The following is a 13673-nucleotide window of genomic DNA, read 5'->3' as shown; positions in this document are numbered from 1 at the left end:
CTGGGCTTGAGACTTGCTCACTTTCTCTCTTCCTCAGACATAGAACTGATGTGGTTCCTTTTTCATCTTGTATATGATTTTACAGATTATGGTATTGTTTTAAAGACACCTCACGTAATATATTTATTCTTGACACAAAATGATAATCATAAAACCTGTAGAGGGTTCACACTTGCAATTAATGCGCATGTGGTGTTTCTATTGTCTCCATTCACCAATGTTTTTGTGAAAACTGTTGACAAACAAGAATTTAAGAGAAGAGAAAGCTTTGTTTTTAGGGTGAACATGATGGCAGTTCAGTAGGCAACACTGACAGAGAAATTCATAAGGACTCAGTGAGAGAAGCATGCAGGCTGGAGCATTGAATATTATTACCATATACAATAAAAAAGACACACATAATATTGTGTTTTCCAGTTGAGAATGATCAACTGCAAAGATTTAGTTGTTTCCAGCAAAGATTTAGTTTTTTTGTTTCTGAAAAATACAAACAGTTTGAACATGGACGTTAAACATACATTGTGCATGAGAATCATTATAACCCTTTCGCCAATCTAATCGTTTTGCTCATGCTACTAGGTCCAAATTAGTGTATTAGTAAATTAGTCTATTTTCCATTTAGTATGCATTTTGATTTATATTTGTGGAGAAATTTAAAAAATACATATTTGTCATCATCAAAGAATCAGATTTTCTTTGTAACCCAAAAAGGTAGATGATGCATTATTATTTCCATAATAAGGGTCTTCCATTGTCTTCTCTTCATAGGCATCACAATTTGCCTCTGCTCTTAATTTGTGAATTTTATTTTATTAAGAAAAAATAACTTATATACGGATTTAAACCTGTTAATATACAGTATGATATTTATTGTGGATTTTTGGGACACTTTCAGAATGAAAATATACACAACAAAGCTACACAATGTGTTGTCAAGTATTCAAGAGATTTAAAATGTTTTATGAGATTTGGTTCAGTGGATCATTCGCATGAGCTCCACTTGGCCCTGTTGTAGAAATTTGGCTAGTGCTAATTTGGAAAGATCTGCTGATATTAAAATCTGCAGATGCCCACCTGGTGTCAGGAGAGTGTGATGTCTGGGAGGTGTTTGGTTGGGCTTGGAGATGTGTGTGTCCATCTGTCTTTATGTCTAGGGTAAACAAACAAAACAAAGACATTAAAAAACATGTGCAATGCATACAGGTGATGGCCTGTGGTCTCTGTTTGTTAAATGTGTCTTTTTTCTACTTGTAAAAATCATTGTTTTTTTTTTTTCTTCCTGTCCTTTGATTTGTAGATGAAAAGAATGTGCTCCTTCACCGAGGAGAGTGGCAGCTTTAACGTTGTAAGGTCAGAGAGCCGTGAGAACTTCAGGCGGAAAGGCAAGCGATTCATATCCCCTCTGCTGGTGGTGTGTGTGGGTGAGTGTGAGTTGTGAAGGCGCTCAGGGTGTGTATGTGTGGTTTGGATGTGGAGGTGGGTAGCCTACGCCTGCTTCTTACTGTAGTCTATAGTCTAACTATATGTGTGAAGCTTGTCTTTTTCTTCAAGGTGTGTGTGTGTATGTGTGTCTGTCAGTGTGTACCTGTCGCTTTGACTGAACAGGTGGGGCCTCTTTGCATGGGATCTAGACAGCCAGTCCGCCACACAACTGACTGTGGTTAGGCACAATGCGCTCAACATGCAGTCTGTAGTGCAGGCTCAGATACATTGTGGCTGGATGTCGATGTACTTTCAGCGGAGTATTCTTTCACCGTTCTTATGGCTCTATTCCACTCATGCCAGTTGGACCAAACAACAGATTTTGGGTTTTGTGTACTTTTTGCATGTGAAAGAAAAAAGAAAGAACATATAACCAAAGTATTCATTCATTTAATATTGCAATATTAAAGCTATAATAATTTAGCTGTAAATTGGAATATTGTTGAATTTGTTAGGGATGCTAGAGATATCATAGATAGATTTGTACAATTATGTATAACAATCAATTAAAATGTTCATTAAAATTAAAAAGTCATATAATATTAATAGAAGAAGGTCTTCACTAAATTCACTCTTGACTCTCACTAATACATAATGTCACACCAAAAAAATAAAATTAATAAAACAAATAAAAAATATCTCCCGAATCAACAGCTCTTACAGCTCTTTGACTTAAATTTGAGGTTTTACAAAAGGCAGTACTCTTTGAGTACTCTTGAGTAATTTTTATGCTGCGTCTTGGCCGGTCTCTCTCTTGCAAAAGCGATTTTGCAAGACTCACCTGCTTAAATAAAAATAAATACTGCAATTATGTCTACCGCCTGTACCGTAACGTGTGTAACTTAACCAGAAGGGATTTATATGTGTCGTAGGTACTTTACAAATAATTTGTAGTGCATTTGCAGTGAAGACCTCTAAAGTATTATTATGATTATTATTATTTATTATTATTACATAGGAAGGACAAGCGCATCTTTAACAGTCCACTATGGTTATTACCATAGAGGTAAATCACCGACTCACCACCACAAGTTTCATTTCAGGGCTGTTGGACTTTGTCTGTGTATGTATGTGACTCTGGGATTTGTAGTTTCTTACGCCACGTAAGTACGTCAGCGGAAGTATTCTGAGCGTACGTAAGCTAGGTCACATTGGTTCAGTTTTGCAATGTTTTGAGAAACATCACCACAATGGAGACAGCCAACGCAGGTATTAAATATTTCTGCTGTCTGAAACGCTTGACGTAACTTTCAATGACGTAAAGTATCTAACCTACTTCACACACCGCTCCTCATTCGGCTTTATTCAGCCCCGTGCTTTCACGAAAAAACTACTCAATGTTATGCGGACTCGTGTGGCTAACGTTAGCTAGCCTTAAGTAACCTCAAGTGGCTATCTCTGCGTAAAGGCCAATGATGCAGTAAATGGCTCTTGCTGTGTCCACTCAGTTATATGTCCACCACCTTCGTCAGTGATCTATATAAGTTGACTTTACATGCATTGAACACTTTTTGGTCGTGGGCATGAATGTAGTTAATGAAAACAGTGAGGATGTAGCCCCGCAATGTGTCTGTCAAGTGTGAGTGCTGAAGCAAAAGTCTCTCTAAACATATAAGTGGAACAAACGGGGGCTAGTGATTAACTTATGCTGGCCGTGGTTCTGTTGGTTTACCGGTGTAACTTCTCTGTCTTTCGTTTTGCCCTGCTTCCTCAGAGGAGATCCAACTGAGGCATGTGGAGAAAGATGTCCTAATCCCCAAGCTGATGAGGGAGAGAGCCAAGGAGCACTGTGCTGAGAAAGTTGAAGGTGTGTGTGTGCGTCTAACAGATGACCTCTTTTTCCCTACCCAAAAGTTCAACTCAACAGTCAAATACATCTATAGCTTAGAAATGTAGGACCAAAGCCAGGGACGTTGCTATACATAAAACTCTACTGGGGCACAGGCCATCTCACCCCCCATGTACATTTTTGATTTATTTTTGATTGAAGTGAATGAAATGTTAGTATGTACCTCGCCAGCTTCCTTTGCTTAGTTCTTTAATATTGGCTCTGTCAGGTCAGAAAGGGCTTTGACTGGAGCATAAGCACTATGTCACCACCTAAGAAGTATTCTGTCATGGCCCTCGTACTTGACTTGTGAACCATGTAAACAGTTTGCCATTGCTGCACAGTCACACCTGACACTGCATTGCTCTCACTACCACTTCTCCAGTCTGTCTATGTAATATGCCTCAATGGAAACCTCTTCTAGAAAAATCCTCAAAGTCTGTTAAGACTGATGCTGGCTGTACACCTCTGGCTGTGCTTGTACTGGCTGAGGCTGCCTGTGTTTCACTTGGGTCTGTGCTGTTACAGGATTTGGATCAACTGTGCTCGTTCTGACTTATGCCTCAGCATCTACTGACAAATTTAAGCATTGCCCCTGTAAATAATAGGTATCAATACTTGCTAGATATAATTTTTATCAGCTGCATCAGGCCCATACAAACTGGCTCCCCCAGTTTCCTTTAACATTCTTAAAGCTAAAATACTATTTATACTAGGGCTGGGTGAAAACACTTGATGCCAAACAGTGGATCACTTCACAAATCAAAAGAGGCAGAACATTCAGAACTATTATGATAAAATCTGTTTTCAACAAATATGAAAAATTAAAATTAAGTTCAATCTTTTTTAGTCCCTTTTTCCTCAATAAAATAAATATCTTAATAGAAAATGTAAGTGGTAATTTGTTCAAGATTCAAATGAATAAGATCAAACATTTATTGAATATTTATTGAACATTTGTTATATTGTTATTGAGGAAAATTATACTGTGATAATTATTGTTATTGTTTTATTTATACTATAACTTGACTGAATAAGTCATGTTTATTATTTACTGAGAGATGTGCATCCATATTGCTCAGTCTGTGCTGCTAATCAACATTTTAATATTCAATGTAAATTCCATGCTTTCCATTTTGCATTAGTTCAGAGTTGTAACTAAACCTTCACTGAGAGACAGATAATCACTGTCTCGTTTTAAAATGATGTGTGCCTATGAAGAGTGCCATCACATGTGTGTGCTATCTGGACTGGTCGCACTAATGTTGCTGCTGGAATGCAATAAAGTCCAGCTGCAGACTGTAGCACCGCTCAGCCAGTTTCATTTTGTGCACGCGCTTATGAGCGCATGTTCACGCGCGATGTGGTTATCATTTATGTCACATTTATCAGTCACAGTCTAGCAAGCTACCAAGACATAGACAGACCTAGTTGTGCTACTCAGCTGGGTTAGCAAAACAGAGAGAGATTCACTGCAGCGGCACATGAACCTGCTCACATCAGACTTTCAGAAAAGAGGATTGTCAGGTGACTGCTGTTCCTGAAAGTAACTCTCATTGAGTTATTTCTCTTATATTCTCTTCTTGTACACAGAAGGATAGTCCCTGTTTCTCCTCTCATCACCGTTATACACACCCGCTTTCAACATTGGCTAATTTTTTGTGACGTTTCATATCATTAACTACGTGTCTTTTCACATTAACCAGTAGTTTATTTTGAAAGTGTAACCGGACGTTGCATGTATATTATTGCTAACTTGACTGCGGAGCTCTACACGTCCAAAAACGACGCCAAGGGTCTTGACAATTTTACCGGGGTACAGCACATGGATACAGGGACATTTGCCCCACTAAAAAGGGTCTAGCGACACCTATGACCACAGCCGTGCTTGTCTTGTGTTTCCTTATGGTTTTGCTGGTAACATTTACACTCAATAAATTAGCATGCATTTCCTTTACACATATTGTAGTTGGATTGAAATTGTTTTGCCTTTATTTGGTTTGTTTTCCATCCACAAATAAGATCACAAACATGATGCTTTTTTGATTAATTATAAATTAAGTTAATAACTTAGATTCACATATCCTGGTTAAATTCATGCCCACAAGACAGTTTCATAACTTATTTGTACTGAAACTTGTCTCGTCTAAATTTATGCGGAGCTAGACCTTTTTTCTTTTTTAGTAACATGTCAGGTGCATTTAATACTATACTGAATACTAACTGCATTCAATTTAGGAGAACCAGTTCCAGGTCCTTGGTATTGTGCATACTGGTTCACTGGAACGGCTTATTAAAAGTCAGCCATCAATAACAAAATCAGTAACACCTGTTCCTGCGATGACAATTTAAAATCTCTGCTGTGAAAAAAAGGTCAATAGTTATTAATGTTTACTGAACAATGAGGGTCACACCACTGGAATCAGTTACATTCACAAATATATTTGGTCTTTAAAGACCCAGAGATCCTTCAACATGCTTTAATTCATCTGTGGCTCTGCCATAAAACTAAAGAAAAAATTAGATTTTTACTAGATTAGAACTACATCACCTAATCATCAATAAAATCCTACGACTATTAGTCAACTAATAAATTGATTGTATGGACATAATGTATCGAATGGGGTTTATAATGTTTTATAGGCCTTTTTTAAAGGAAGATATTTTGACCTGTTACAGTAGGAAAGCTGGATATAAATGATAAAACTTAAGGATGGCTGAATTCCTTTTAGCTGCTTCACTCTCAGGGTCTTAGTATTGTGCATGCTGGCTCACACTGTCATTCCATACTGAGACACTGGAATAGAACAGAGCCATCATTAATGTTATTAGTGACATCTGTGCTTTACTATGACAAAATATCTACTGTGGGAAAGGCCAACTGTATCAATTAGGGTAGACAGAATATTAGAAACACATCTCAGTATAATGCAGTATTAAATTTCACAAAGCACTATTCTTCTTCATTGTCTTTCCCTTGTTTAGCTCAGTTCACCTCATAAATGCAGGATTTTATGCTGATGACAAATTTATGTGCCGCTAAGTCAGTCAAAAACCCTTTTAGAGTGTCTGAATGAAGTGAAAGCATGGATGGCTATGAATTTTTTTGTATTTAAATGAGAGTAAAACTGAGCTCACGTTACTTACTCTGAATGACTCAGCTGCTGCGGGTCCTGTTGATCTGGGTTGGCTAACCCGAGATATTAGCTCTGTGGTCACAAATCTGGGAGTCAAGTTGGACTGTCGTTTAAAACTTGATGCCCAAATTGGTGCAGTGGTGAAAACCAGTTTTTTCCAGCTGAGGCAACTTGCCAAAGTAAAACCGTTTTTATCTCGACATGATTTTGAGATTTTAATCCATGCTTTTATCACCGCTCGTTTAGATTATTGTAATGCACTCTGTAGTGGTCATAGCAAATCACTTATGGCACAATTACAACTAGTTCAAAATGCAGCTGCTTGTCTTTTAACTGGAACTCGAAAATTTGCCCATATTTCACCCATTCTCCAATCCTTACACTGGCTTCCAGTGCACTTTCGTACCGATTTTAAAATTCTTTTATTTGTTTTTAATTGTGTGCATGGCTTGGCTCCCCAGTATTTGTCTGATCTGCTTGTGCCCTACAGTCCATCTCGTACGCTCCTATCGGCTGATCAGGCACTGCTGGTAGTCCCTAAATCTAAACGTAAATCTAGAGGTGACTGTGCGTTTGCTGTAGCACCTCTAAGATTTTGGAATGAGCTGCCTCTACATATTAGACTTACTGAGTCATTTTCTGTTTTTAAATCATGTCTTAAAACTCATTTATTTTCTTTGGTTTTTAATACAGTTTGAGGGTTGTCCTTTCAGTTATGTATTATTGTATTTCATTTTTGTGATTTATTGTTTATTAATTTTCTTTGTGCCTTTATTGTATGTTGTTATTTATTTGTAGACTGTGTTCAGCACTTTGGTCAACAGTGTTGTTTTTAAAGGTGCTGTATAAATAAAGGTGGATTGGATTGGATTGGATGCATATTGGTCAGGAAATTCATTCTACATTTTTAAATCCAAGACTATGAAGTGACTATGTAAATCCTTTTTAATTTAAGGGGTTTATTTGCTATATTCTAGAAAATAAATCCTTGAGTTTTTTTTTAGAAAATGAAAGTTAAAATAAAATACTGTTTGTTCATTTTAAGGTTAGGAACTTGAAGTGTTTATTATACTCTGCTTGAGTGAGCAGTGTATTTGCAGGTCACTGAAGTATGACAAGATGATTATTTTCTTCCCCATTCTGGTTATTTTAGATATTTTAACTAATAATATTTAGTCCTGATTACAGTTAAGATTCACAATAGGATATTGCCATCCACCAGTTTAATTTTGTTTTATGGTTTGCATTTTACCTCCAGAGAAATTATGTAGACTTTAGAAAGCGTAAAACATAGAAATACCTAGAAATTAATTTTGACTCATGTAGATGGGGTGGCAATGGCGCAATGGATAAGACTATACTGTGAGAGACCCGGGTTCAATCCCCCACTGTGACCCATCCACCATTGTGTCCTTGAGCAAGACACTTAACCCCTAGTTGCTCCAGAGGCGTGCGACCTCTGACATGTATAGCAATTGTAAGTCGCTTTGGATAAAAGCGTCAGCTAAATGAATAAATGTAAATGTAGATCAAGCTCTGCAGCACTGCATTCTTTGGCATGGAGGCTTATTTGATATCTTCTTTCTATGGACTTTCTTCTAACCTTGTTTTTCCCTGTCCCATAATCTTTTGACTGTTCATGGCTAAACTCTGTCCCGCCACTGTAACAACCCACATCCTGAGTCCTTGTAATTTCTCTGAATTGAGGAGCAGGCCAATTGGCATGGCACAGAAACCGTGGCTGCAGCTTTGCTCGTGTATGCCCTGTCTACTCCAGCAACACATCAGCCAGATAATGTGGTTTCTAGAAATATGATGACAGCCTGTATGAGCCAGTGTGTATTGCTCACGTGGGGAGACATTGCACATGCAGCCAGAGGTGATGGGGCAGACAGTGGCTGTGTGGGTAGTGGAAACCCCCCTCACATTACTAGCTTCTCGTCCTCCTCTTTTTCACACCTCCACGTCCGCCCTCTGTCATTTCATTCTGTGTGTCTGCACTGGGCTCCCGCATATGTGTGTGTGTGTGTGTGTGTGTATGATTGTGTTTTACAAAGAAAAGTAAAAAACAAAAAACGGTCTTTGTTTTTTCCTGTGTTTTCTGTCTCATAATATATGCCTGTCGTATATTGTAGGCTTTATTGTTGAAGCATACGACTCCTACTGACCTGTAAACAACATCTTTGCAGGTTTATTTTACCTGACGTGATTTTTCCTATTGCGTTGATGATTCATGTCTGTACTCACATGTCTTTCTGAACCACACCATTTGAACAACCCACATACTCAATTAGCAACCACTTTCACATTGACATTGACTGCTGTTAAGCTTTTGCAAGACTTTGATTTGCAGAAATCTACTTGTAAATTGAAATCATTAGGTCTATGTCTGTGTCACCACATCCAAAACACGGAAAGAAAAAAACTCAATTGAAATAGTAATTTTTCCAATGACTATTACATATTTTAAGTTGCTGTTTCATTATTCATTCATTTCATTATTCAGAAATAAATAAATCTTGCTCAAAATCCAGACATTTATTTTCTGTTATAACTAGACCCAGTTATGTGTATCACTAAACATTCAACCCCCTAGCTTCTGCTTTCTACTAACTGTCAAACTACACACTGCATCTTTATGCATCTTTTACGTAAACAAAACAGCTTAAAGTGAAGGTGGCGGCATACCTTTCTTTATGAGTGCCTCTTCTGTCATAAAGCTAGTCTCAAAGATTTGCCTTTGCTGTTGCTGTGATCAGAAAGGCAACCGTCTGCAGCCTCTATTAGTACCATGGGACAGGGATGAGGCATTTGCTGATTAGATTAGTCGCACTGTTCTGCTTCTCTAAATTGGTTTTGCCATTGGTTTTTTCACATCTGCATCCTCATGAAAGTGTCTGTGTGATAACCATACTGATGCCACTGATAAAGGTAATTATGATGTCAGTTGTTTGAAAAGGGACATTGGAGGGCAGTGTTTTTTATAAAATCCTTGAGAAAGAGCTTGCTAACAAGGTGAAGACTGTTTATGGGGACCTTGCACGTTTTAATCTGTAATACACCACAAGCCAGGGTACAGTGTCACTAATGCAACCTTGTGAAAGGGCTTTTAATTTGTATTTCAATTAACAATCACCATATTTACTGCTCAACCCATTTTACAACTTATGTTCCAGTTATATATTTTTTATTTTTTGCATTAGATTGCAGCTGGTTTAGGAGACAGTAACTGGGGTCAGATTTAATTTGAATACCAAAATATACTTATAACATTTAGTCCAACATAAAAAAAAATGTAAACCATTTCTTTTAAAGGCTGCAACAGGATCTATGAAGTGGACTTTTGAGCAATTAATTAGCAATTTCTTATTTTACTAATGCTCATCTTAAAAGTACATTAGGTACTTTATTGCTTCAATTAGTCTGTTGTAGGATGATATTGATATACAAGAGCATCTTCACATTACCCACAGGATAAAAGTATCCTATAAAACACTGCTGGATCTTCTATAAATGGTAATTTTGCTCCGGAGCAGTTTAGCCGTTCAGCCCGGTAAGAAGTGAACCACCGTTGTAGGACTGAAAACCCGCAGTTAATCTTGAAGTTACCTTGCTAACCTCAAATCCTGCTTCTTAGTACAGGCTCCAGGATGCCTCTGTACAGATGTCCAATAGTGACACCCTCATTGCTGCCCAGGATCTGGCCACACCCCTGGTAGAATGACATGACATCTGAGGGGTCAGGTTTACCTGCTGCGTCTCACAACCCTGTGAGGGAGCCTTTGTTTATACTGTTCCACTCTTTCTGCTATAGCAGGGAAAAAACTGAGAGTGCCTAAAGGTCTACGTTGCCTCAATGTACAGCCACATAACCCAAGTTTGGTGGCATTTTTCATTACTGAAAAACTGGAGAAACTATACAATAATCCAAGTGAGCTGCGCACTGGGTTGACAAGTATTGGAAAAACTGTCTCTGACCACAGATTCACGGACAGCACTTAGAACTGAATCGTATCTATGTCACCTGTCATTACCCACTCAACTGGGAAATACAGAGTGCTGTTCTGCAGAATAAGCAATGCCAGAGCGGCATACTGCTGAATACCTGGCAATTGTGCTTTCCACCGCTACTGAACACCTGGGACTAAACAGAAAAGTCACAGCACGTGTACATGTAAGTGCTAGCAACATGGTGCTAGCCAACACTGAACACCCGGAATGGCACTCTGAGCATTGTTTTGCACATTCACTCCAACTTGCTAAAATGACAGATTCATGCTTCAACACATAAACTATGTGGTTGCATCTGCCAGTCGTCTGGCTTCTCATTTCCATCACAATATAACTGCAACGCAAGGGTCGCAACACAAGTGTTGAACACGTGTTGAACAAAAGCAAGTTTGTGGCTTGTTCTAGCAACTACTTGAGCAAAGATCGGCAATATCTTCAGTCTTGCCAGACAGAATGTTCACTGAACTATCAGATGCACGAACCCTCAAATTGACTGATAATTGGGGTGTTATTGAGGAGTTAAATGGTTAATGGCATGGTTTACCTGATTACAGCAATTCTAATGTCAAAACAATAATGGGGAGGTACCTAAACTGTCTCAATTCAAGCACAGTCTTTTTTACTGGTGGCTTGCACCTGCAGATGTCAGCAGCACTCTCAAGGCTGCATACATCTCATCCTTAGTGGATCCAAGGCATAAACGCCTGAGGTTCACAACTGATGAAGGTAAACGTGCTGTGCAGGCAAAGGTGTGTGATCTACTCTTGAGCAGTTCTGAGGGCTTGGAAGAGATAGTTGCAGTTGAATCAGATGAAACTGTGCTGTTGGCGAGGAACATGGAAACAACAGACAATGACTGAACTTAACCAGTACTGCCAGGACAAGTGCACACCCGTCAACATGGATCTCATGGACTGGTAGAAAACCAACAAAAACAAATATGTTCGAATAGTAAAGACTGGTTCCCAGTGAATATCGAATAGTATTTCAGCTTGAAATGTTCATTGATACTCCATACCCCCCGGACTGCATCTGTTGTCTCCACCTCTCGCTTCATTGGAACTGAAATGTGATGAACACCATGCAGCAAAACCATGCTGTCCCTTCACTGGCAGAGACGAACAAGGCACTTGTGAATCACTCTGACCTTGACACACCTGTGTAAACAAGGGTTTATGTGGAGGCTGTTATACCACCTCTGCAGGGGGCATAGATGCAGCAGCCTCAGGGGTGTGATTGTTGCGCAGCCTGAGCCATGCCTGGACAGTCAAACTTGCCCCAAGATGGAAAGACTGTAGTAGGCACTAAAACCTTTCTAGAGTTGGGCATACCCGCATTGAGAATGAATCCAGAGACAAGCTGATTGAGGTAGTCTGCTATGTTGGATGAAACAAGCTCTTCTGAAAGACACGCCAAGTGCCTCGATATGAGGACCCTGGATGTTCTTTGGTCTACCTCCCAAAATGAGGAGACACAAATTAGCCAGTTGTCGAAGTAAAGGGGAATCTTTACTCTCCTTAGACATAGTGATGTTAGGGCTGCCGTTATGCACCCGCTGGGGACGACAAGGTGGAGGATGCTCAAGTGTGGGCTGTTAGATGAAAGGCTTGGCAACATGACCCTATGACTAGGTTCCTTCTTGTGGTGGAGTGCAGAGAATGAGGCCCATCTTGGTTTGCCTGTGGGTGCTTGTTTTTTCATGACTGCTTGTTTTCTAGGATCAAATAATATAAGGTGAAAGGTAGAATGTTAATAGAATTTCAGCAAGTTCTAAATTATTTAATTTAATTTATGTTTGCAGCTATTGCACATGTTGAGCCTGTTTCTCTTTTTCTGGTAATCTTTTTCTTCCTAATCTCGTTCTCTCTGCCACCTTCTTTCTCCAGCCTTCAACCACTGCTGTAAAGAATCCGGTTTCTTCATGGTGTTTAAGTGTCGAGAGGAGAATGCAGCACTGAAGGAATGTCTGACAATACAGTGAGTATTTTGCAGTTTGTTCTGCAACACTCAGCACTCACACAGTAAGGTGTGTCCTCATGTGTTATTGCACCACGTGTTATTCCACCAACATCTTTCAGCCACCCTCGCTGGCACCCTTAACTTTTGCCTATCGAGTCTTCATTCATTCTGTGAAATAAATATCTTCTGTCTTCCACCAGCTACAAGGACCCTGCGTTTTTCGAGCAGTGTAAGCAGGAGTACATCCAAGAGAAACTGGAGTTTGAGAGGACAGGGATCCCAACAAAGAACAGGAAACAAAAACTCCCAACTAGCATGTAATGAACAACATGACACCCAGATTCCCTCCTTTAAAGGCAATGGTGCGAAGTGTGAGGCTCTGGCTAGAACCAGCACCAAGCACTGCACACTAAGGATACATGTTCATCTGAAGCCTGTGTGTTTTATTTAAATGTGTGGAATTAATGACTGAAACTCCTGTGGTGTGCAAGAGTGGTATATAATCAAAATAATACCTATTTTTTATGTTCTGTATATTTGCAAAGTGTTCCCTATTAGATGGCCAGAATTATTTTCCTCACTTGATTGAATCAGCAGCATTTACTTAACATTTACGAATGAGCTTATGTATTGATAGAATATACAGAAAGCCCTGATCATATCACCGTCTGTACCTAAACCTGGAAGATCTTCATTAGAGCACAACACTTCAGCTTTGGAGGCGTGCATAAATTGAAGAGTCCCTACAGGATGCAATTAAATATGACAATTGCAATGTAAATAAAAGAAATATCAGTAGCAGTAAAGTGCTTAGCAGTGGTAAATTAGACATGACTTGAAATGTTCATGATTGCATTTTTCATTTACAGTTCAGATTAAAAGCTTCTGAAATACTGTAATGGGGTATCATTATCATACGTAATATAAAGTTCTGGTTCTTTGAATATGTTTTTCTCTCCTTTTCAGCACAATTGATGATGGTTGTAATCCATGAATATCTGTGACAAAGCAGGTGACTGAGGTTGGTTGCCTTGAATTTAAGATAATTGAAAACATGTCATGTATGGGACACTTGTTAAATTGTGAACAAGGAAGTACAGTACCCTTAATGTAAGTTTTTTTTTTTTAAGTCAGTAATTTAAGTAAGTTGAGTTTCAGTCAGTTATAATCACCAGTTTGAGTTTCTAGAGCTTTAAATAATGTTTTTACATCGCTTGTCTGTAACATTTTTTAACCCTAAGGTATTCAATTTCTAA

General features: G+C 38.8%; 1 protein-coding gene and 1 long non-coding RNA gene across 2 annotated transcripts; one reads left to right on the top strand and one right to left on the bottom strand.

Moving 5' to 3' along the window:
- Nucleotides 1–448: 448 nt before the first annotated feature.
- Nucleotides 449–2118, bottom strand: LOC119896870. Its single transcript, XR_005443301.1, has 2 exons — nucleotides 1586–2118; nucleotides 449–1150 (listed from the first exon to the last, which is right to left on the bottom strand). It is a non-coding gene; the product is annotated as an uncharacterized LOC119896870 (long non-coding RNA).
- Nucleotides 2119–2582: 464 nt separating this feature from the next.
- On the top strand, nucleotides 2583–13316 carry cmc1 (C-x(9)-C motif containing 1). Its single transcript, XM_038711947.1, has 4 exons — nucleotides 2583–2691; nucleotides 3197–3289; nucleotides 12345–12435; nucleotides 12618–13316. The coding sequence occupies exons 1-4, from the start codon at nucleotides 2673–2675 to the stop codon at nucleotides 12736–12738; spliced, it is 324 nt and encodes a 107-aa protein (XP_038567875.1). The 5' UTR covers nucleotides 2583–2672; the 3' UTR covers nucleotides 12739–13316.
- The last annotated feature ends 357 nt before the right edge of the window (nucleotides 13317–13673 follow it).

The sequence above is a fragment of the Micropterus salmoides genome, unplaced genomic scaffold, assembly GCF_014851395.1.
Source record: "Micropterus salmoides isolate LMB-PRFRI ecotype aquatic unplaced genomic scaffold, ASM1485139v1 Ms_hic_scaffold_11, whole genome shotgun sequence".
NCBI classification, from domain to species: Eukaryota; Metazoa; Chordata; class Actinopteri; order Centrarchiformes; family Centrarchidae; genus Micropterus; species Micropterus salmoides.
Note: the sequence above shows the minus strand (reverse complement) of the source record. Positions and strands in the feature narration are given on the sequence as shown.

Excerpts from the sequence above, each read along its gene's own strand:
- cmc1 (XM_038711947.1), top strand. Across the intron at positions 3,290-12,344 it reads CTGTGCTGAGAAAGTTGAAG|CCTTCAACCACTGCTGTAAA; the intron begins GTGTGTGTGTGC and ends TTCTTTCTCCAG. Across the intron at positions 12,436-12,617 it reads AAGGAATGTCTGACAATACA|CTACAAGGACCCTGCGTTTT; the intron begins GTGAGTATTTTG and ends GTCTTCCACCAG.